The sequence below is a fragment of the Oreochromis aureus genome, linkage group 23, assembly GCF_013358895.1.
Source record: "Oreochromis aureus strain Israel breed Guangdong linkage group 23, ZZ_aureus, whole genome shotgun sequence".
NCBI lineage: Eukaryota > Metazoa > Chordata > Actinopteri > Cichliformes > Cichlidae > Oreochromis > Oreochromis aureus.
Genome location: NC_052963.1, coordinates 21,599,002 through 21,623,164, shown reverse-complemented (window position 1 = coordinate 21,623,164; position 24,163 = coordinate 21,599,002). Strand labels below are relative to the sequence as shown.

Below are 24,163 nucleotides of genomic sequence, written 5' to 3'. Positions count from 1 at the left end.
CAATTAGCCCAGTGGTAACAGATTTGTTTTCTCTTAGGCCCCGCCTCTAATACGCTACCTGTTTCCTACACAGACGAGGAAGAAGCACACAGAGTGGGGGGGATCATCATTGCATATTACTTAATAATTAAGGAACTGCAAAGGAAAGGTTTACCAATCTATGATTACAATATTTCATCAACATTACTGGTAACAACAACCTCATCTACCATATCTTTATCTCCAAGAAACTAAAATGATAGATAGGAGGAAAAGCTGTCCAAACTAAGACTGTGTGAAAACGTCCTTGGCATGAAGAACTGCAGTCAAGCGTTTGCGATAGCTGTCAATCAGAAGGCGACACTGCAGACTTTGAGGACAGCTACAAGTACCTGCCAATCCCACAGGCAAAGGGAAACCCTGAAGACGTCACTAAGAAAGCCGTAAACACCAGAAGCAGAAAGTAAGGCAAGTCCTGATCAGTCAGCTGAATGGGAAGAACAACATCTGGGCAATCAACACCTACGCCCTGCCAGTGATCAGATACCCTGCTGGAATAATAAGCTGGACAAAAGAGGAGATGGAAGCCACTAACATCAAGACCAGGAACCTCCACATCATGCATGGAGGGTTTCACCCCAACTCCAGTAACATGAGACTGTATGCTAAGCGGAAGGAAGGAGCCCAGGGGCTAGTGAGTGTCAGAACCACTGTCTAGGATGAGACAACAAACATCCATGAGTACATCGGAGTACATCGAGCTGGACTGACAGCAGAGAGGAATGTCTGTCCTGAGTATGGCATGGAAATCCTGAGTTAAAAATGTGATATGCCCCCCCAGGGTGGTCAAGAATGACAATGATCCTATTGGTCTTCCAGATGCAGACAGACAAACTGATGATGGCTAACTAACCAGACATAGTAGTGGTGGAGCAGCAGACAGCCACAGTGATAGATGTAGCTATACCGAGTGACAGCAACATCAGGAAGAAGGAACATGAGAAGCTGGAGAAGTACCAATGACTGAGAAAAGAGCTCGAGAAGATGTGGAGGGTGAAGTGAACAGTTGTCCCAGTGGTAATCGAAGCACTCGGTGCAGTGACCTCAAAACTGGGCGAGTGGCTCCAGCAGATCCCAGGAACAACATCTGAGATCTCTGTCCAGAAGAGCGCAGTCTTAGGAACAGCAAAGATAAAGCACAGGACCCTCAAGCTCCCAGGCCTCTAGTAGAGGACCCGAGCTTGAAGAATAAAGACCGCCCTTTTTATACATATATACACAAACAGCTGATAATCATCTTCAAATGATGTCAATTTTACATCCTGAAATACAAACTACTGAGCTAAATTTCTTATTTGTTTGGCACAGTTTTGAGGTCTACACTTTGTTCGCTTTGCTAAAATTACATATGCCTCACTCATACCATCAGCATCTAATTCTTGGTGGGGATGTATATTATGCCATATTTTCAGGGGTAATTCTTCTAAAATTGGAAACTGTAAAGACACCAGCAACATTCATCTACATACATAAAATCAGGACATTGTTTTAAACAGAAAAGGGCTACAAAGAAACTAAAACAAAGTCCTGGTTTTAGAATTTACACTTCTAATAACGTTGTTTTTTGTTGTTTTTTTTAAAGCGGACAGAGTGAAGAGGCGGGACCAGTGAGGGGCAGACAGGTCACGACCTTTGAAATTTTTAAACAGAAGAAATTTTTATTTTATTTTATTTTATTTTATTTTATTTTATTTTTTTATTTTATTTTATTTTATTTTATTTTATTTTATTTTATTTTTTTTTTTATTTTATTTTATTTTATTTTATTTTATTTTTTTATTTTATTTTATTTTATTTTATTTTATTTTATTTTATTTTATTTTATTTTATTTTATTTTATTTTTATTTTACGGATTACCGCACGTGTTTCTGACGTAGACAACTTCCGCCTCGGACGTCACCGCTGTCAGCAAAGATGGCGGCGTCCTGTGTGCGGACCGTGGGCTCGTTTCTGGGGAAATGTACGAAATGCAGCTCGAGTATAAATACAGTAGCCACGCAGGTAAGCCAGCAGGTAGAATTAACGTAGCGTGTGACACGTTAACTCCTTATTTCACCTTTAACTCACGCGAATATGTTTAAATAAAGGCCGAAACAGCCTCGTCCTTGAGTTAGCGGCTTCTAGCAGGGTTTGTTAGCCAAAACTCCACTGACGGATATTTAAATTAAGAACCTGTCACCTCGTCTGTAGGTTCATGAAGGTCCCACGGTCTTTGAGGTGCTTTATTTCAGTTTACTGAGCTCTTAATTATAATTCGGCTGTATTTTCGAGCTGCTCTGGATGTTTGTTTGACAATAATGGCTCTTTTCCCCCCGTCCCCAGGTGCTGCTGAGCAGGCAGGTATGTGTGAGCTCTGCCCTGTGCAGGAAGAACCTGGCGGCCGCTGGGCCGGAGAAGTTCACCCTGGAGTACATCCAAAAGCAGGTGGAGGAGTATGAAATCGGGAAACGCCACCTGGCCAACATGATGGGAGAAGATTCCGAGAACTTCACCCAGGAGGACATCGATGTAAGTTCACTTCAATTAGAAAGAATCTGGCAGCAGCTTCTTCAGCATCATCGGCAGGATGCTTTATGTGGGAAATAAAGGATAAAAAGATGAGAACGGCGAGGTTTTCATGTGATTTTTGCACCATTTTAAGCTTTGAACTGTACATGACACAGTTGGGGATTTTCAGCACTTCTTTAGTGAGTCTTGAGTACTTGACAGTGATGTTTGCAAAGGTATGTGTAACTGATGTAGTTCAAGAGCTGGCCTGGGCAGGGGTCACTTAATTTTGACACTTTAGAAAAGAAAATATAGAAAATATAACTGCAAATCAACAGAAAGCTGGTGTGAGTGAGTGATCTCATCTGGCTTGGAGTGTGAAAGTAATGTCGCAGTGTTTGTGTAGTATCTGAAATCTGCCCCAGCACTCTCCTTTCTTGTCTTTTCTCCTGCTACTGGGAAATGCAGGTGACCCTAGACTATGGCTGCCACAAACGATTATTTTGATAGTCGACTAGTCGATATGAAAACGATGTGCCGGGAGTTCGGTGTTCTCGCCGGCTATAGTGAGCCTTGAACCCTGGCTAGCTATCGAGCTGGTGGGTAACAGACATCTCTGAAAATGTCGGAGCACTTTTACAAATATGTGATGTCTTGATAAACCAAGCAGATATTTGAAGTTTACACAGCTACATTCTCGCCTGAAAATATGCTGCCATTGTTGGAAACTGGAATTGGCTGGGCCGCGCTATGAATTCTGGGATAGGTTGGGCTCCGAAGGATACATCTGACCCATCCTTCAAATCTGAGGAAAAGCAGGGCGCATTTGTCGGCCGCATTTGGAGGCGTCTTCGAATTTGGACAGTCTTCGTCACATCGCTGTAATGTAATCGGCCTACAAATGCGGCCTCCAAAGGATGCAACCCCTGAATTTGGACACAGCTACAATACCGGAGACTGCTTCTTCTTCTTTGGGGTTTAAGTGCAGCTGGCATCCTGTTAGATGCATTGCTGCCACCCTCAGTTTCAGTCCGTTATTACACTCTTAAATCCTACTACTTATTCCTGCGTCTTTCAGAATCTTACAAAGCTTCAAACGACGCGTTGACTATTACATTTGTCGTAGACGATTTTGATAGTCGACGTAATCGTGAGTAGTCGACTAATCGTGGCAGCCCTACCCTAGACAAAAGGCTAATCCTCATATCTGAGATTACAACAACCACCCTGCAGCCACACTTTCTGCTGAACTACACAGCTGCTGATGCCTCCTTGTGCTCTCTGTGTTTCCTGCTGCCATCTTCAACAGCCAGTCTTTTAACCTTTTTACACCCAGTTTTAAATGAGCGTAATGCCATCTGCTTTTGTGCTGGAAGTGGTTACAGAAGGAACAGTAGTCGAGCTTTACCGAGACATTCCGGAAGTTCTGAACTACTGAGGAAATGCAAGTGAGAAGAAGCCAGATTTACAAAATAAATCCAGGCAGCCTGTGTCATACTTGGGCATTAAAGGGTTAATGAATCTTTGGTGGTGCACATCTGGATGTTTCATATCTTATTCACTCTGTGTTTTATGTAACACATGTTCTTCTGGACTCCTTAAGCATTTGTTCAAATAAAAAGGGGGGAAAAATAGGAAGTTTGTTTTATTAAAATCTTACCATTGAACTGTATTGGATGATTGAGCCTTTCAGATGCAGATGCATATTTATATCACATCTCAGTCAAATGCTCAGAAAGGAACTAAATGTGGATTAATACGCCACTAAAAAAAGTCCCAAACAAACTGTGGTTGACTCCTGTTTGTGTGAATTTCCTTTTTAGGAACATTTCTGTAAATTAAAAACAATAAATTTTGGAGTCTTTAGCAGTGAACAGTGAGCTGTAAGTCTCTGAAATGCTGAGTTTGTGCGGCAGTGTAGATTCCTACTGTAGCATGGTGGCTTTGAATCCACCGTAGGCCATCTTTGGTATGTCGTTCCCCCTCACACCATCCTATCCTGTGTTGCGGGCAGAAGTTTGATCCGTTTAAAGCCTCCCCTCTTTGTAAGCATCATTAGCGTCGTCTGGCTCCACGTGCAGCAGGCAGGTGGGGCCGCGTCTGTCTAATTCACTGCATCATTGCTATTAGCAACGCCCTTAAACGCACCCAAAGCCTGTTTGTGATTTTTCTTTTTTTCTTTTTTTTGGCAATACATTAGCCCTCACTGCTCCAACCATTTAGCTCGATTTCCCACCCGTCCCTCGTCCGGTCCCCAGTGCCCCTCACAAATAATGAAGTGAGCTGTTTGTGCCAGGCTGTGAAAGCCGAAGCGACGGCCAGCAGCCCGGACTTGGATGCGTGGAGGGAAAGAGGAAAATTTGGGAGGACTGCAGAGGTGCATAGTGGGGCACCTGAGAAATCCCTGCGCTCCAGTTTGGAGTCCAGACTCTTCAGGTGTGACGGTGATAAAGACCCGGGGAAAATCAAAAGGATGTTTACAGCCAGGAGGAGGAATTAATACAGAGCACAAACCTAGAAAGGCCCGAAAAATCTCTTCTGACTGCTGAAAACTAAACTCTGATTTTTTTATTTATTTGTTTTTTTTTCTTTTTTCTGGGACTCGGGAGACTTTTTGAGCTAAATTTACCTGCAAGTAAATGAGCACTGAAACAGTTATATTTATAAGATTAATCATCAATAAATGAAACATTTTTCAGGGAACTGTTTATAAAGTGCTTAGAACATTATTGGGTTAAACAAAGACGAATAAAAGCTGATTTCTGATTTTAGAGGTAATAAAGAGGTTGAAAAATATAGAAGCGTAATGGCCTCTAATGGCCACTTGAGGCTGCTTCCGATAGTGAGTCAGTCCCCACATCATGTTAAAATTTCCAACTAGGCTAGCTTCTCCCTTCATAGCAACGGTATAATTCATACATATGAATACAGGTAAAGCTTAACTGCCATTCAAAAAACCATTCATGAAGTTTGTGCTTTAGTTTTGGTCGTGTTCTTGTTAGCGATGATCACAATTTTTGACTATTCAGTCATTAAATTATATATAAATTGTCCATGCAGCTATTTATGATCTTGAAGCTCATAGTCTGCTTGTTTTTAACTGGTTCCTGTAGGATGTAACACACTACTACAACCGAAAGGCGGCAGTAGTATACCTACAAGCTGTTACCGGTAAGAATTGAAAAACAAAAATAAAAGAATGTACCAGTTAGAGACTATCTGCTACTGTATTTGAAAAAATAAAGGGAAACTGGGTCTACCATAGGCAGTAGGAGTCCATCTTTTATATAGAGTACTTGGTCTTTAGTCTTTGGAAGCTGCAACTTGAAAGAATTTGTCTTATTTAGCCAAACTGAGTTTTGAAAAAATTATACATTTGAGTACAGTTGTGGAATCTCATGCAGCTGAGATAGTGTTAGTCGAGTAAACTTATATTAAACTGGCTGCATTGGGAAAAAATCCAGCACAGGACCCTCCCAGAACTGGAAGGCTGCTGAGTGAAAATATAATAGTTAAATATGAATTTCTGTCTTTGTATTATTTATCACACTTAATTGCTGTATTATTAGAAACTGGTTTCATGTAACAGCCAACTTGACTCCATTCATTTGTCAAGTTGGCTGTTATGGCAACTTTTACGGCAGGTTTCAGTGAGCGTTGGGTTGTTTGACAATCTCAATAACTGAAGTGAGACAGCTTTATCTTATTAGATAAACAGATACTGGCAAAGTCTAACTTTGAGAACATTATTTGCAGTACCGTATTTTCTGCACTATAAGGCGCACTTAAAATCCTTTAATTTTCTTTTTTTTTCTTTTTTATGTGGTACATGGCGCTCAAAAATCTGTCAAAAAATGTTTTAGTATGACTTTGGTCAGCTACGAAACCACACAGCTTGATGGATTGTCAGAGCATTATGGCTACCATAGTCAGGAGCCTCACGGAGTAATCTGGGCCCAAAACTCTGTCCGCTTCAGGTGCCAAAGTCAAACGAGCACTGCAGCATCACTGAGAGTTAAAAACTGTCTAAATTCTTTCATCTTTAATAAAATGATCAGCGTTGCTGCTTTACCAGGTGCAACAATTAAGTTTAACATCCAGGCATCCATGAAAACAGAATTTATTAAATTTAGCTGAGTTAAAAGCTAGCAGGAAGTTAGCTAGCGAGCTTCCACCTAAACATGATATATCATGTTCTGACTGAGAGATTTCTGAAAAAATTAAAACGTACAGCTCTGCTATCACTTCCAACATAAATGAAGACAGAAAACTAAACACGTTTGTAGGGTTACTGAAGTTGGACTAGCTGGTATATAATGATGTGCTATGTGATTGCTAGCAACACAGCTATGTTAGCATAACATAAACACAGTGAAGCTGAAGGATGAATGCTAACTTTTTTCCACTCGATAGAAGTTAACGGGAGACTTCCCGGGAAAAATGCAATTGCGTGGCAGGATGCTGTAAATGGACCAAACTTCAGTCAGGTGAACAACTGAGATAATCCATCCACAATATGAGGTTAGTCATTAATATACCACAACAACACGGGAATACGGCAGCTGCAAGAGAATTCAACATTATTGAATCAATGGTACGGAAGTGGAGGAAGCAAGAAGAATGAGTTGAGTAAAGTTTGACTTATCTGACTGTTTTGTTTCGCTTAATGTGCTTTGTAATCCGGTGCGCCTTATGTATGAAAACAGACTCGTTCATCGACAGTGCGCCTTATGGTCCGAAAAATAGGGTATATATTATTGCAATACTCAACATATTACAAAATGTTAAAAAATCTCACAGATATTGTATCGTGCGGTGAAATTGTGAAGTTTTGAATCTTCACTCGTGGTTTTGTAGGTTTAAAATAACTCTGTTCATCTTCGCCTTTGATCTTTTCCTCCACTACTCTGTCCTGTTGCAGCTTCCTATTTCACCATGAAGTTAAAAAAAAAAATCTTTGTGCGCTGTGGCTCTGCTAAGTCGTCTTTTCCCCTCTGCCACTCCGTCTTTCCCCCCTCGGGGAGCTCTTCCACATCTCTGTCGACTCTCTGGGGACGCACAGGTGCGTCTTCATCTGTTCCCCGTCTTTCCCCTTTCCTCCTCCTTTTATTTTTTTTTTCCTACCCTTTAACTTCGCCTCACTTGTCTTCCTCTTCCTGCCTCTCACAGCTTTCGCGCAGACATTTCCCTCGACCGGCCCCCTTTTTTCTTCCTACTTTTCCGTCGTTTTGACAACCTTAAAGGCAGCAACCTGCTCTCTCCCCGCAGCACCTGCTGCCTCGCTAATTGAACCGACAGAGAGAGCAGGACAGGAGGAAGAGGAATGCAGAGATGGTGGGATGAAGAGGGAGAGAGATGAGCAGGCTGTGTTGATGAGGACGGCGGGCCTTTCTTCCCTCACACACACGTTTTCAATGCCATCTGTAGCCCTGCTAATAACACTCACACACACACAGACACACAGCAGAGGATGAACTCGGAGTGAACTGTTAGACATCCACAGTGTCCTCTGTTCGCTGTCAACAAAGCCTAAACTTGTGCCTTTTTCTGCTTGTTTTCTCCTCTCACTCACACTCACACACACACACACACACCTTGCTCGCCTTTCCTTGAACCTGCAAGCAGCTTGCGCCTCTTACTCTGTCACTTTGTTGGTGTGACCTCTGTTGTGTGGACATGTCAGCGTTGTCATAATGTGCCATCATCTCTCAAACTGCCATCTCCTTTATTTATTTATTTATTTATGTATTTATTTGTTTGTTTGTTTCTCTGTTTTTCGCCCACAGAAAAGCATCGCGTACCTTTTTCCCTCCAGCCTGTTTGAGAAGAGAGCTCGGCCGCTCATGAAGGTAAGACTGCACGGTTTAATTTCCTTGTTGGTTAAGCATTTCTCTTTTTCCCCCCTATTTACTTCCATTAACCTTCCTGTCATCGTGGCAACATCTTTTAAATTAGTTTATTGCTTCAAGGCTTTTTCACATTGTCAGGAATCTCTGTTTAAACAAAACAAAAGACAAAAATTGAATTTTACAAAATGATAAAATGCTCTGGTGAAAATTCTGATCTTTGTGTTGTTGGGGTCGGTTTCAACCCAGTTATAATATGAGACTATAAAACAATAATTAGTGCCAAAACACACAAAACACACCGTGAGGTCACTAACTGTCAGAGAGACGTTGGGGGTTTCCCTCTTTACCTGTTTGTCTCTTTCCCTGAACAAACAGCCCCCTTTATCCCCACTGCTTAAATCAAAAGGTCCACATGAAAAGGTTTAGTTGCTAGCTTGCACAGTACACATCTCCAGTTTGTAGCGTGCAAAAATAAGCAGATTTACAATAAGCCAAGCAGTTTCTGTGGAGGACGACGATGTAGATTATCAACCAGTGGACACAGATACGTCTGATGAATATTGGAATAACACTGATGAAGAATACCTTATACTTGTCTTGTTCCTGCTGAAGTGTACAGATCCAGCAGTGAGACCACTGATGGGACGTATCAACAGGCAGAACTATTTTCCAGGCAACAATCACACTTCAGACCTTTTAATATAATATCAGGAGTCCTCAGATTTTACAGCAGAGATGCCAGAGCAACATCTGACAAGCTTGCTCCCATTAAGGATGTTTGGGAGAGATAGGTGTACTGATGTTTAACCCAGGCCCAGAGCTGACAGTAGATGAATGTTTTGCCCCTTTTCATGGGAAATGCTGCTTTTGGCAATACAGCAAGTCGGGTAAATACGACATAATGTGATGCGATGCAAAAACCAGCTATGCATGCTATGTAATACAGGACTGTGAGGGTCACAGTACCACGTTTAACAATTTCTTTACCATCTATGATCTTGGACAAGAACTTCTCAGGAGGACACGTTCCATGGTGGGCACAACAAAAACAAAAATAAAATCTGAACTGGGACAGGGCTCCACTTTCTTCAAAACCAGTTTTTATAGACACCAGCACTGTTGTTTCATATTGTCCCAAACATTTTTTGCCCTTTTCTTAAAGTAAATATGTAGTGAAGTATTAAAATAGAAAAAAACAAATAAAACAAATTTAGTTTAGAGATGTGTTCTGTTCAATTTACCTGTTCTTTTTTCTTCTTCTTTGTTGAGATTGAAAGGGATATAAAAAAACAAACAAAAAAACGAGCTCAGTGCTGAGTGATTTCTCTAATATTGGTGGGTCTACAGTGGAAACACGAGCAGCAGTTTGATAGAACGCATCAGTTCTGGTGCTTTTATGATGAAATGTCCTCGATCTTTTCAGTTTGATCTCAGGTAGGTTGGTAAATTGTCTCGTTCACTGTGGTCATTAGTGTACATATAAACATCACAAACACAGGTACTTCTCTGGTACATCAGTGAGTTTGAGGGTAAACAGAAGCAAAAGATGGTTCCTGAGTAGAGCTCAGGAGTGGTGGCTTTTAAAGCTCTATGCATCACCAGTTGTTTGATTTTATTTATTTATTTTTTTTACTGAAACAAATCTGTTTTTATTTCCAGCATCCTGATGAAATCTTTCCCAAGCAAAGAGGTATGTAAATCTGCTCCTGAATGCATTTTTTTATTCATTTTTTTTAACTGAGGGTTTCCAGAGCTGATTCACTTTCCTCTCCATAAAGCTGTCCAGTGGGGAGCAGACGGGCGGCCCTTTCACTTCCTGTTTTACACCGGCAAGCAGTCCTACTACTCCCTCATGCATGTGAGTACGGCAGTACAGCTGGAGCACCGAGCAGCGCTGTCAGTTAAACCTTCATCCCCCTCAAATCCCCAGCTCTTCCTCACCTGCTCCCTCCCTGCTTCCCGCACCCTCGGGTCATATCCTATTCAGACAGAGTGAGTTGAAAGAAGACGGTGCCGTTCCCTGGAGGAGCAGCGGAGTCAGATCCTCTTTTCCACGCAGCGGTGTGAGGGAAGAGGTGGGAGAATAGAGGAAGGTGAGGCGAGCAGGAGGTCAGAGGTAGTCCAGCTTAACATGCGAATCTCCGGGGGGAACCTGCTGCAGAGATGGAGGCTTATTTTCACCTGATTTGGATTCATGTTGAACCTTTTGAGCTTATCTTTCATGTGTCATACCGAAGGTTTATCTATGTACCGTGAATTTGCAAAACATAGTACCAACAGTAGTTTTAATTTTTGTTTTTATGGCATAGCCAAGAGTCTGTTTCTGTACTTACAGTCTGAGGTCAGGACTAACCCACAATCTGCTGCAGGACTTCCTGTTCTTCTTGTAGCTGAAGATATTTTTTATAGCCCTGCATGAATGTAATTTTTGTTTTAGCTTGTTTTCAAATTGCAGCGAAAGGTTGTTTTTGTAATATAGGCTGCATGTCACTATGAGATGTAGTTTCATAGCTCACATTTAAATGCAGTTCTTGTCAGCTGATGTAGTTGTTGGAAAACGCTATGAATTTAAGTATTTATAGTACATATATTATATTTATTTCCCTGCTCCAACTGCCATCAGACAACTTTTTCCACCAAGGAAGTAAAGCTGTTACACTACACCAGATTAGGGGTGGGCGGTATAAACGGTATACGGTAGAAACGATATAAATTTGGCCAACGGTAGATATTATAACTATACCGCTCTACCGCGATAGCGCATGTTGATGGTGTCATCAAGCTGCGCCTGTTTTGGTTGAAAGCATTGCAGTGGCTGCAAACAATATCATCTGCAAATTATGCCAAGCGACAGTAATAGCAAAGAGACGAAGCACTTTTGGAATATGGGGAAAGCCAAAAACTGCGCTTCCTCCACTTTCGTACCATTGATTCATTAATGCTGAATTCTCTCGCAGCTGCTCTATTCCCATGTTGTTGCAGTATATTAATGACTAACCTCGTATTGTGGATGGATTATCTCATTTGTTCTCCTGACTGAAGTTTGGTCCGTTTACAGCATCCTGCCATGCAATTGCATTTGTCCCTAACCACCAGAAACCCTCACGTTAACTTTTATTGGGTGGAAAAAAGTTAGCGTTCATCCTTCAGCTTCACTGTGCTAATGTTATGCTAACGTAGCTGTTTTGCTAGCAATCACATGGCACATCATTATATACCAGCTACCCCAACTTCAGTAACCCTACAAACGTCACTGCTGTTTAGTTTTCTGTCTTCATTTATGTTGGAAGTGATAGCAGAGCTGTACGTTTAAATTTTTTCAGAAATCTCTCAGTCAGAACATGATATATCATGTTTAGGTGGAAACTAGCGAGATAACTTCCTGCTAACTTCTAACTCCCGTGAATGTAATAAATTCTGTTTTCATGAATGCCTGGATGTTAAACTTAATTGTTGCACCTGGTAAAGCAGCAACGCTGATCATTTTATTAAAAGTGCAAGAATTTAGACAGTCTTTAACTCTCAGTGATGCCGCAGTGTTAGTTTGACTTTGGGACCCAGATTACTCCGTGAGGCTCCTGACTACGGCAGCCATAATGCTCCGGCAATCCATCAAGCGGTGCGCTTTCATAGCTTACCAAAGTCGTACTAAAACATTTTTTGACAGATTTCTGCGCGCCGTGTACTACATAAAATCGGTTCGAGGTCAGTAAGTACAGCCAGAATTTATACATAAAGCACACTGGCGATTTTTGAGAAAATTGAAGGATTTTAAGTGTGCCTTATAGTGTGTAAAATACGTTATACAGAAGAAAAGAATATATCGCGATATATATCATTACCGCACATGCTTCAAATTATACCGTGATATGGATTTTAGGCCATATCGCCCATGTTATTCGCGTACTGTTATTTATGACTTGATTGGTTAGTTTTTCTTTTGTGTGGAACTGATACCAGCGCGTTAAAACTGAAAATTTGGATGTAGCTTCTCAGTCGGCGTCCACACATAAATGGCATTTTGGATCACTGAAAATTGAGCTTTTGAAAAACTCCGGCCAGGGTGAAGATTTTCAAAAAATTGTGCGCTCTGTTATTGTTTGTGGGCTTTTGACTGGCAAACATTTCTTCACGATGAGGGTTGCATCATTACCTGTTGGTTTTGTACGCTCTTGACCGTCCTTAATGTTTTGCTTTTTTGCTTTTTGACATAGACGGAGATATGTTTTCAAAATGAACTCAGAAAAATCCCAGTATTTAAAAACATTTCTTTTTTAAAATCATCCAGCCCGAGGATTTCTATCAGTCAACCATTTGGATTTTATGACTATGAAGCATTTGAATATGGAGGGTAGTGCCGGATACTTTTAGGTGACCTTGTAAATCATGTAAATATCATGCATTTAGTTTGGTCACTGTTTAAAACAAGTTTATGTGCAATAGCAGATTTCTAAAATTTATCGGAAGCCAACTGCAGATTTGCAATGGTCAGATCAAGGGAAGAGACGGTGGCATATGAAATTGTGTCTTCTGCATAAAAATTTGCATATGACAGAGATAATATTGTGTAAAGTATAAATAAAAGAGGTCCAAGAATGGATCCCTGTGGAATGCCTAATCACCCAGCCCCCAAATCCCAACAAACAAAACTGATGGAGGATTTTATTTTTGTTAGAGCTCTTGAAGACTTGTAAGGACTTTTAGCACAAAGGAATTCAGTTTTGGGTTTGTTTGTTTGTTTGTTTTTTTGGGGGGGGGGGTTGTACCTGAATATCCGTCTGTTGTGTAGGTATTCGTTGGTCAATATTGGCATTTCAATAATAGTTTTGTTGTACATCTTCAGCTTTTAGTCTAAGCAGTGAGCATCACATGCCATTTTCCTCCAGAGTCTTAGTCATCAAGAATGGCACTTGCAAAAAACATGGACATTCCTGCTTCTGTTGCTCTCACAGCGCTCATACCGAGGCTGTGCACCGTGTGACAGAATAAAAGTACTAGAGCTTTTGTTGCATCTAACTTTGCCCCTCGGTGATTATTTTACATTTAAATACAGCCGAAATCACAGCACAGACATCTATTATCTTTAATTCAAGTCTGGGGTGATTTCCTTACCTGATGTCGCAGTTATATAATCAGACACAAGCCCACCTGCAGAGGTTTATTGTTTAAGCTAATTACAGACTCTATTTTCTTCATGTGGAGATGTTTATCATCTCACCTCTTCAACTTGACATTGTGCGTTAGTTTGCCTCGTTGTTGCAAACTTAACACATTTGTCACTGGGTTTTGCAACTTTTTATATCATTTTAGCAACTTTTCTTTAAATAAGCACATACACAGTCACAGGCTGGCTCACTGTTCTCTGAATCTCTGACCTTTAACATCGTGTTGTTCAGTCAGTCTGTCCGTGTAAACAGAAGGCAGTCGAGGCACCCCAGTGCTGGCTCTCAGATCCTTAATCGTAACTCTTTCCCCCGTAAACACAACATTTGGTGACCTCCCCTGCACCTTTAATGAGGAGTTTTGACACCTCATTATATCTCAATAAAGATGTGATTTTGACACCATTAAAATAGGTTGAGTTTTTCCAAGGATAGCTCCGTACTCCGTAGGCAGACACCACCCTCACTAACTTCTGATGCACCCGTGCATTTTGTTCTATGAGCAGGCCTGAAATATGACAGAAACTGCTCAGTTCAGGCTTTCAGGGGGCACCAATTAGCACTTACATACATACTGATTCTCATTCCCCTCATCCTCTTCTGTCTGTGTCTGTATACATGTGATGTTTGAGGGTGGCTTTGGGATCGGCTTAGCCTAAGCACCCAGACCTGCTCTCTGGGTGCTTACTAAACATACCAAACAGGACCTGTTTTCCTGTCTTAGGTTCATCTACTACAAATCTCAGAGAGTTCGAATATCAGTGGTCACCAATAGTCAGACCATATTTAAATTTGAGGTCAAGGTCAGAGGTCAAGTTTTCTGAAAATCTTGTGAACACAGTGACTCCAGAAAGACGTCACCTAAGATTTTTAAGTTGGTAGCATAGGTATTCGATATTGGTGACCTTGACCTCAAGATCATTTATTTTTGTTCAGTTTTTTAATGAACAAATGAAATATACAAACATTTCAAGCCTCTTAAAGTGAAGATAAACCGTACACTGGTGTTGAGACCGCAAAAGAGGAAAAATTAAAAAACTAGAACAACAGAAAGTAAACGCACATCAGAAGTATATCCAGAATCCACTAAGAAAATTAATTTCAGTGCATTTTTGTCCATCCTGCAGTGCCGAGATCATTTGTATTAAAAAAGATCAAAGGATGTGTTTGGCCTGTGTAATAGCAAAACAGTCATTTGACACAAAGATACAAACACAACAGAATTTTAAAACTCTTTTGATTGGAATAAACGTGTAGTTTTATTTTTCTATGTCCAGGATTTGACTCCCATCAAAGGTGTCTGGTTGTCAGGCTTTGTCCCACTACGGGGAAGACCTCCTCCTCGGGGATTTGGAGGGAAGCAGGGCTGGGTGATGAAGAGGAGGATGAGTGGGGCAGATGAGCAGCCACACTGTTCACGCTTCTTCTGTCTGCTTGTATCTGCAACACAGAGAAGGAGAGAGAGAAGAGGGGGATGATATGGGAATATTTGTACACACACACGCACACATCGTTTTGCCCTGCAGCTGTAATCTGCACCCCCTGCTGTGGGTTTAAATAGGTATGTCAGACATGTCTGTCTTTCCCGTCCTTCCCATCCTTTGCCCTTTACCTATCGTCTCGCTGTCTCACAAGCCCCGGGAGCGTTGCCAGGAGGGGGCAGTGGCGTGTACAGAAGCAGCCTTCGTGCTCGGCTGCTCTCCTCTCAGCCGGCGCGGCACATTAACCTGCTCGCTGCTCCGCTGAACCCTTTATGGCCACAACTCCAGGGAGGCCCAAGAACTCGCCTTCCTTTTCCACACGAAGACCGGATAAATGCTCGTAGTTAATGCCTCGTCTTCACGTAGCCGGAGCTCTGAACGTGCATTTGAAGAGCCTTTATTGACTGTCTGTCTCTGTAACAGCCTCGACTTAAATGTATCCAGATACTGCCCCCCTCCTCTGCCGCCTCCTCCTTTCATCCCGCCAATCCATGCGAATTATTCTTCGCCATTGTAGGAGCCAGTGTTTGCACACATGTAACTCAAGCCGCCCTCTCCTCTCGCCTTCTTTTTTTCTGATTTTTCTATTACTGTATTTTTTTTTCTTTTTGTAAAGAAAATTGGTTTTTGCTTGATGTTTGCTTGATTTTCTTTTTCTCTCCTCCTCTCGTACCCCTCTGTCGCTGGTCAGAGTGGCAGCGGATTAGGCACACTCTATCAAGAAGGAATTAAACAAACATCTGGTGAATAATTGACGGGGAAATGAGTTCTCACCCAGGCGCTGGGTGGCTAAGGTGGGGTGGGGCGGGGGTGGGGGCTGCCTCGGGGACGTGACCAGCATGCCCACCCTCTCCTCCTCCTCTTCCCCCTGCTCTTACCCTACCGTCTGTCTGCCTTTCTGTCTGTGTCCGTCGCCATGACACATTCTCCCCAGGTTACCCTCAGCGCGGCGTTAATCCTCCGCTGAGCGAAACTAGTGTCAGGTTTTTAACTCCACATTTTTTTTGCTCCTTCCCAGCTCTGCTTCAGTCATGTGCAGCACAGTTGCCGAGGTCAATTTTACTACACAATAGATGCGCAAATGCGTCATGACGTTACAAACTGACTGAAATTAAACTGTAAAGAAAACTAATAGAAAATTAGTAGAAAAATAGAAAAGAGTTTTTATCCTTTAAAAGTGTTTAGTTGTAATCTACTTTTATTCTCATAATTTTTAGGTTTTTTTCACTAAAGGCTGATATGAAGTTCTTTATGTTCAGTTTCTCAACAAGGCTGCAAAGAAATTAGTATCTTTTACAGTCTTGAACCGTCTGGGTCTTGGACTCTACGCTCGCTGGCCAATTCATTAGTTACAGCTTCTTTGGAGAGGAAAAACCCAACAATTAAATGACCCCAATATGAGCAAGAAATTGGCGACTGTGGGAAGGAAAAACTCCCTTTTAACAGAAGAGAAACCTCCAGCAGAACCAGGCTCAGGGAGACGTGGCAATCTGCTGCGACCAGTAGGGGTGACGGGTTTAAGACAGGACAAGAGATACACTGTGGAAGAGATTAATAATGACTAATGATTAAATGCAGAGAGGTGTATAAAGAAAATATCCTCCAAACCATTACACTATTGATATAAGGCAGGATGGATCCATGCTTTCATGTTGTCTGCACCAAATTCTGACCCTACCAACTGAAACTTGCAGAAGTCGTCCTGATTCAGATCTGCAAAACTTCTATTGTCCAGTTTTGGTGAGCCTGTGTGAATTATAGCCTCAGTTTCCTGAGGACCACAGTGGCCCGTGTGGTCTTCTGCTGCTGTTGAGATGCTCTTCTGCACACACTGGTTCTAACGAGTAGTTTCTTGAATTACTGTTGCCTTCCTATCACATGGAAACCATCATTTTCATCTGACCTCTGATGTCACCGGGACATTTTCTCTTTTTCAAACTATTTTTTTTGTAAACCCTGGAGAAGGTTGTGTGGGACAATCCTAGCAGATCAGCAGTTTCTGAAATACTCAGACCAGCCCATCTGGCGTATGTCTAAAGTCACTTAACAATGATTCAGTTTGACTCTGAGGTGTCTTAAACTTGCAACTCTGGTCACAGGAAGTAGTCCAACTGTGTAGAAATCCATGTGAAAATGAGCCTCCAATTATGGCCTCAGTAAACTCTTTACTGATAAATCTATGGTCTCGGTCTCTTGTTTGAAGACTTATGAAATAAACCTCATGCTGTACTAAATAAGCCTAGAGTCAAAAAGATGGATGGAGCCTTAGGGCGTCACTTGTGACGTTTAGGTTCAATTAAAAAAAGATGTTGACAAAGAAATCTGTACCTCATCCATCTTTTATTGTGCAGAAATGATCAGTAACCGTACACAGAACATTCAGACTTTGACTTTTATGCTTTCAATGAGTTCAATGAGCAGGATTGTGCCAAAAATCAGCAGCAGTTGGGCGAGGTAGGTGTAAAAGCTGTTAGCAAAATAAAGAGCAGTGAATCGGTGCTTTATGATCGTGTCACAATGATTTCTTCCTAAAGCACAAATCAACCCTCGCACACCTCTGCGCTGCCCTGCCAGAAGGTGCTGTGCGAATGCAGCCAATCAGCAAGGTTTGACCGTTCCTCTGTGGCCACAGAGAAGAGAGAGTCAGACAAGTGCTGTGGTTATTTTCATAATCCTTTTGGCGCTTTAGACTTTAACATAAGGAAGAAAAACAGCTGCCTGAAGGAGGGGAAAAGGCTTCCTGGGAATGAAAGTTACTTCCTAAACAGAAGAAAGGGCTTTTGGGCAGATCACTCCATTTCCATCACTCATTAGTTGTTCAGTCTATGAAATGGGTAAAATTTTATACATAAAAAAGAAAGAATTTCCTCCAAACTGTCCCCTCCCCTCCTCTTCTGGTTAGAATATGGCTGAACGTTTCCTCGTTTTCGAAAGCTTCGGTTGGATTTTTAGGCCCCACGTCAGTGTTGATGTAGGGCTTAAATCTGACTGCGGAGGGCCAGGATGGGCAATGGAGAAAGATGCTCGCCTTAAAATCCCGTTTTCAACTCTGATTTGTGTTCAGTAAGATTTTTCTATAAGACTGAGGAAAGCTTTTCTTGTTTTAGGATCTTTATGGCAAAATCCTGAAAATCGAGAAGCACCAAGACCGTCTGAGGGCCAAAGGACTTTTCTCCCAGGATGCCCAGCTGATGTAAGAGGAGGAAGAGTCCACAATCAAAAGTCTTTAAAGCTGTTTTGGCACTTTGTTTTTTTTAGTTCACATCTCTTCCTGTTTCCATTAGCTCCCTCGGCCCGAGCCGGTGGCTGACAAAGGAGGAGCTGGAGCTGTTACTAGTGGAGACCATCTCTACTCATGATGTAGGTTTTACGCTTTTTGTCATCCTATTTTCCACCTCTTCTGTGTCCGAGAGTTTGATTTGCATTTTTGTGCATTTGTCTTCAGTACGACCGTTTTATCAAGCTGATGGAGCGCATGCTCGCCATGCCGTACAGCAGCACGGAGGAGGAGTTCGTCCAGCGATACCGTCGGCAGCTGGAGGCTCAGTCCATGAAGCAAATGATGCCGCCACTGGAGAAGGATGAAAATGGCGTGGCCTTTAGCACCGCGGAGGGTAGGTTAACAACAGCGATGTGTTTCTCAGAAATCTTACTAAGTTTTAAAAATCAACCCAAAAAAACCAGTTTAACCCAGAAAAGGAATCTCTCAGTTTAAGGCACATGTTTGGTTTATTTCACCCTTTTTAATGTGGCTTTTTGGGATCTGTACATGTGTACTAGAGGTCAGTGTGCATAGAAATAATGGCCACCCTCACCACCTGTTGTTTTCTTGTTATAGTGGAGCTTCAGTGTTAGCATTGTTAGCAGCTGTCATGTTGGGGTTTAGGTTGAAAAGGTGGGAAAACCAAGTTATCAGTTTAGATTGGCAAGAAACTGTACGGACACCTGCTAATTAATGCTATTTAGCAAACTTCTTCACTGGTCTGTACCACACAGCAAGCCATGAAATGAAACACATGAACCAATAGAAGTGGACCAAAAGGCACAAACATGGTGGAGGGGTCCAGTCGGGTGACTCAAATTAGCTGTTTATTTTTGGATGTCTGTCAATCTAAGCAGCCACACTGCTAACAGTAGTCAAGTGGATGACTGTTTTTCTTTTCTTTTTCTGTTTTGTTTTTTTTAAGTTGACCAGGCACAGCCATCACAAATGGATAAATCAGCAAGACCAAAACTGTTTTTGTAGTAAGCTGTAAACACGTTAATCTGTAACGTCAGACATTTGAACACGGCAGTCTGTGGAGATTCAGTTTTTGGTATTTCTGTCTTGGCTAAAACTCTGATAATGTGACAGTCTGAGCAGATTTAGTCAGGCTTAAAAACAAATGCAAATAATTTCATTGCACAGTTATTGTGGTGTTATTGTGGAATTCAGAGTATTTGGGGGAAATTTTAAAAAACAAAACAAAAAAACAGCAAAGGTCTTGAGCCCCTCCTCACTTCTTTATATTTTGCTTCCAAAAAGCCAGAGTAATTTTTTAAGTGCTCTTAAGCATTAGTTCTCCAGGCTCTCTGAGGATCTATCAGAGCATTTCTTTGGACATCAACTCCTTTTTCAGTCGTTTTCATTCCAGTTGTTGTATCAGACCATTTTCAGAGGAATGTTTTTGTTTTTTAGGCAACTTAACACTGAACTATGACTCATTCAAACGTTACAAAAAGCTCCTAGCTAAAGGGATGAACCAGTGTTGTTAAATTGTATCTTTAGGCACTTTTTTATTAGCAGCCTGTCACAAAAACACACAATTTGTACCCTTTTCTTTTGTTTAATCTCTGAAAAATTCCAAAGATAACACAGTTTAGCATTAAATAGTATTTTTGCACCAAAAAGGTGATTCTCAAACAGCTGTTAGCTAAAAACTTATATCTCAGCATGGTGTGTAGGGTGTCCTTAAAAAAACTGAGGAAACTGAACAATTGGAGGACAAAAGAAGTTTCGGGTCAAAAAAACTATTAGTAGATGAAACGTATCTGAAAGTCATGTCCTTAAGAGTCAGGAAATAAACCAGCAAAGACCTGACACAGGAGAAATGCATCTGGACCTTCAGCTCATCATCTACTGCGATTCTTAAGGAAGGGAAACAGGGAGAAAAGGCTGAGGCATCCCATATTACACAAGAATTGGACTGAAAATCAGTGAAAAAGGGTCTGATGGAATTTTTTGGTTCAAAACATCATCAGTATGTACGGAGCAGGTGAGGAGAGAGACCACTGTAAGTGTCTACATCAAACAATCATCAATCTGACACCTCCTGGGTATAAATTCCTTCTATTGTCTGATTGAGCCCATGAATGAGGGTAATTTCTGCCAAATTATCATGTGTCATGCCTCCCTCGCCTCAACAAAATGTTTTGTGTTCTTGCTACATGCGAGACCAGGTAACTTCCTCCATTCCCAGTCATTTCTGGGATGATTTGGAAGGTCAAAAAAGGTAACCTTTGCAGTAAACTTGCAAACCTGACACCCCAGAGTTCAGCTGGATCATGACACTCCTGTCTAAAATAAAAAATCAGACTGTGGTTCATTTTCATACTCAGGTCGGAGGAAGACGTCAGACTCATCGGTGATCCTGCGGGACTGCGGCTCAGGACACATTACCATCAACGGCCAGGACTACCTCCAGTACTTCCCCGTGCTGCAGGACAGGTGAGGAGAGCAGCGCGAAGGTTTCCACTCCGAGCAAATAAGCCTTTCCACCTCACAGCCTCTTCACTGCTTCATTCACAGATACCGTTTTCCTTAAAATGCAAGACGCGATGGGTTTTACTCTCCACCCTCCACCCCTACCCCTCCAAAAAAAAAAAAAAAAAAAAAAAAAAGCAGCTTTTTCACTCTTCACAGCATCGCCTCGTTTTTTATTTATCTCCTTGTAGTAAGTTAATTACACAGTTGAGTGATTGTGTGTGTGTGTGTGTGTGTCTCTGTGTGTGTCTGTGTGTGAGAATGTCCAGAGCTGGTGTTGTCACGCAGTGTGAGGACGGGGCTGTAATTGGAGCAGAGAGGTGACAATTGACTTTGTCAGCAGCTATGGGCCATTCAGCCTAAGACGCCATCCAGAACACAGACACTTTCTTTTTCACACTCACACACACTCACACACACTCTTATCCTCTTCCTGCTGAGTCAGAAGTTACTCTGTTATATGTGGTGGTGAGATTGTAAAAGAAAGCGTTTCACAGCGCCGGGATCCTCTACGCTTGTCTGAAAAGTCACCCAACCAGACATTAAATTAGCTAAGCCTCCGCCGTTGATACCGCTATCTGTTAAATAGTGCACACTCCTGGTCTACCCATTCAGCCACGTTTCATTCTTTCACCTTATTATCTCTTGGTCATTTTCTCTTCTTCTTCTTCTTCTTTTTTAAAAAAAATACCTCTCAGAGAGCAGCTGATGTTCCCGTTGCAGTTCATGGGCGTGCTGGGCCGCTTCAACTTGGAGTGTACGGTGAGCGGCGGGGGCAGGTCGAGCCAGGCGGGGGCGCTGAGACTCGCCATTTCCCGTGCGCTGCTCAGCTTCCTGTCTGAGGGAGACGGGGAGGCGATGAGACAAGGTAGGTAGTTTTGCTTTGTTGTTTTGTTTTGTTTTTATCTCCTACAGCAGCAGCCTGTCTGATAACTACTACCACTGATATACTTTTACAACTTGGGATTAAAAGAGCACTCATAAGCTCTAAGCATGGTGTGCAGTGTGTCCTTAAAATATTTGAAGAACTGGACAAGACATGTAAAGCCTGAAAAACAGTATCTGAAAAGCATGTTCTTTTAGGTAGAGTGTCTGAAATCTCATGACTAGATGTCAGTAGATTACAGATTGCCTTCAACTGGGTTCTGTTTTCCTAAGCAGGGATTCGGGAAGTCTGGGGGTCTACTTGGGTCCCAGTCACGTAAAGTTTGTTGTTGGATGGTTAGTGCAAAGGTCCTGTTTGGTTTTTGTTACCGTGCAGACTTCTCCATGGAGAATTTACATTACACACTGACTTTAAAGAAGCATAACAGGAATGACTGCTTGGCTGTTGGTTCTGCAGCCGTCTGTTTGTATAACTGAGGATAACCTAGGCTTTACCCCTCCCAATTCAAGTGCACAGCCTTAGCTATGGTAGCTGCCATGTTTTATTCAGCAAGGAGAGATCAACAATATTACATTTTGACTGTACCCCATAAAGGCCGCACCTGGTCGGCATGTTTCTACTACTGTTTGTGTAAAAAGGGAAAAAAACAAAACACATTTTGTAAACTGTAAATGAACATATTTGAATAATTTCAACACTTGGCAATAAAAAAACAGAGATGGTTACCCCCGAGTCACTCAAGTCACCGTTCATCTGTAGCGAGTGTTCTCAGGCAGCAAAGTAACTCTGGACCTGAGCTGTTGACGATATCCTGAAATTTTCTGTTACTAAGCAAAGCTGTATTTTGCCGTTGTTAGCCTCTGTTAGCTGCTCTTAGTTCCACTTAAAATAAAGTTTCACTGAATTGCTGCATTCAGACACTTAGTTAATAAATTCTCATACTATATGAGAGTTTATCTCAAGGAAAGAGGGATTTTCAGGAGGCACGAGCCTAACATTAACTAGCATAATGTTAGCTTATAATCAGCTGTTGTTGTTTAGCCGGCTCGTTGTCACCAGAAACAGGAGGGTCACATGTCTGATCTGCTGACAATAAGTAATTGTGACAATAACGCAGAAAAGTACCATCAGATTTTTAATCTACCATGCAAGGAAGCGTCTGATTGATAACAGCTTCATTTTTCAGCATGACAGTGATCCCAAACACACTGTCAGCACAGTATTTTCTCCAGAGTTTGCTTTCTTTTTTCTTTTCTTTTTTTTTCTCAGTTAACCATTTTTTATTCGCTAACTATAATGAAGTAAAGTTATTTACTCTTGAATTTATTGTGTAGCCAGTAAAGGTCTCCCAGTGTTTGTTAATTTAAAACAGTACTTTTTTGTAATGTAAGTTTAGGAGGTTTGCTTCTGTGCATCCTAGTTTTATCACCTCTGGTTTTCCTGAGACCACAAAGCTCCGTGACAGGTGGTTGTTTGCTGCTGTGTTTATGATTCTCATTCTTGTTAATAGTTTTTTTTCCTGTTAATTCCTTTCATAGCACTTTTTTTTTTTTTTACTTAAACGTTACCCTGATCTTCCCTACCATAAATATTTATGTCACTCTCCAGTCTCATAAGGACTAATTGTGTTATGACTTCCATGTACTAATGAACTAATAGAGATATAAATATTTACGCATCTGGGCCTGTGTTCAGTTATATTTCGTTATTTTCTTTTTTTTTTTTTCCCAGCTGGTCTGCTGACCCCTGACCCAAGAGTGAGGGAGAGGAAGAAGCCCGGACAGGAGGGAGCACGACGGAAATTCACCTGGAAGAAGCGCTGAGGGGCGGATCAGTTCCACCTGAGCTTGGATATAAAACATTCAAACTGACTTCTGACATCACTGAAACTGCTTTTTTCTCCCCAGAGGCGATGTCACTCTGTCCTCTTTAAGCTCTTGGTGCCAAGTGCTATGCTTTCTCACAAGGTTTTTGTGACGCACCCGCTGCAGGGAGCTCCTTCAGCCACCAGATGGAGACATGTTATAAGAAATTCATAGTTTGGACTGTTTATCTGTACATCAATTAATAAATTAAAGATTTTCTATAAAATACAAATAAAGGTTGTGATATTTTGGCTTGTTTTTAAAAAAAATACAATTTAAACTATTTTTCCTTTTTGTTTTGTTTTTTAATACCTTCTTAGGTGGTAGGGTAGGTACCTATGTTCACCATAGTGTGAGATTATTTTATAGTAAATGTTAAAGACTCTAGGCTAACTTTTTTTTTTTAAAAGTCAGGAATAACGATTTTACGGCAAACCATGCAGTTTTTGAAGCAAAAGTTATTTATTTTTTTTTTTTTTAGATTGAACTAAGTTAACTGTGGTGATGTGTTTAATAAAGTTTTTATATAAAGAAATCTAATCAAATAAAATATGCTGGCAACAACCTGCAGTACAACCAGATATTATTCGGCATTTTACGTTTTATTTTGTCAAAATCCATGGCCTACATTACCCACAATGCAACACTAA

The 24,163-nt window shown here is 41.4% G+C and overlaps 1 protein-coding gene across 1 annotated transcript; it reads left to right on the top strand.

Annotated features, from left to right (window-relative positions):
* The first annotated feature begins 1,904 nt into the window (after positions 1-1,904).
* mrps9 (mitochondrial ribosomal protein S9) lies at positions 1,905-23,745 on the top strand. Its single transcript, XM_031755285.2, has 11 exons — positions 1,905-2,041; positions 2,363-2,548; positions 8,314-8,376; positions 10,036-10,066; positions 10,155-10,234; positions 18,127-18,212; positions 18,304-18,379; positions 18,465-18,633; positions 20,618-20,726; positions 21,461-21,630; positions 23,380-23,745. The coding sequence occupies exons 1-11, from the start codon at positions 1,955-1,957 to the stop codon at positions 23,469-23,471; spliced, it is 1,149 nt and encodes a 382-aa protein (XP_031611145.1). The 5' UTR covers positions 1,905-1,954; the 3' UTR covers positions 23,472-23,745.
* The last annotated feature ends 418 nt before the right edge of the window (positions 23,746-24,163 follow it).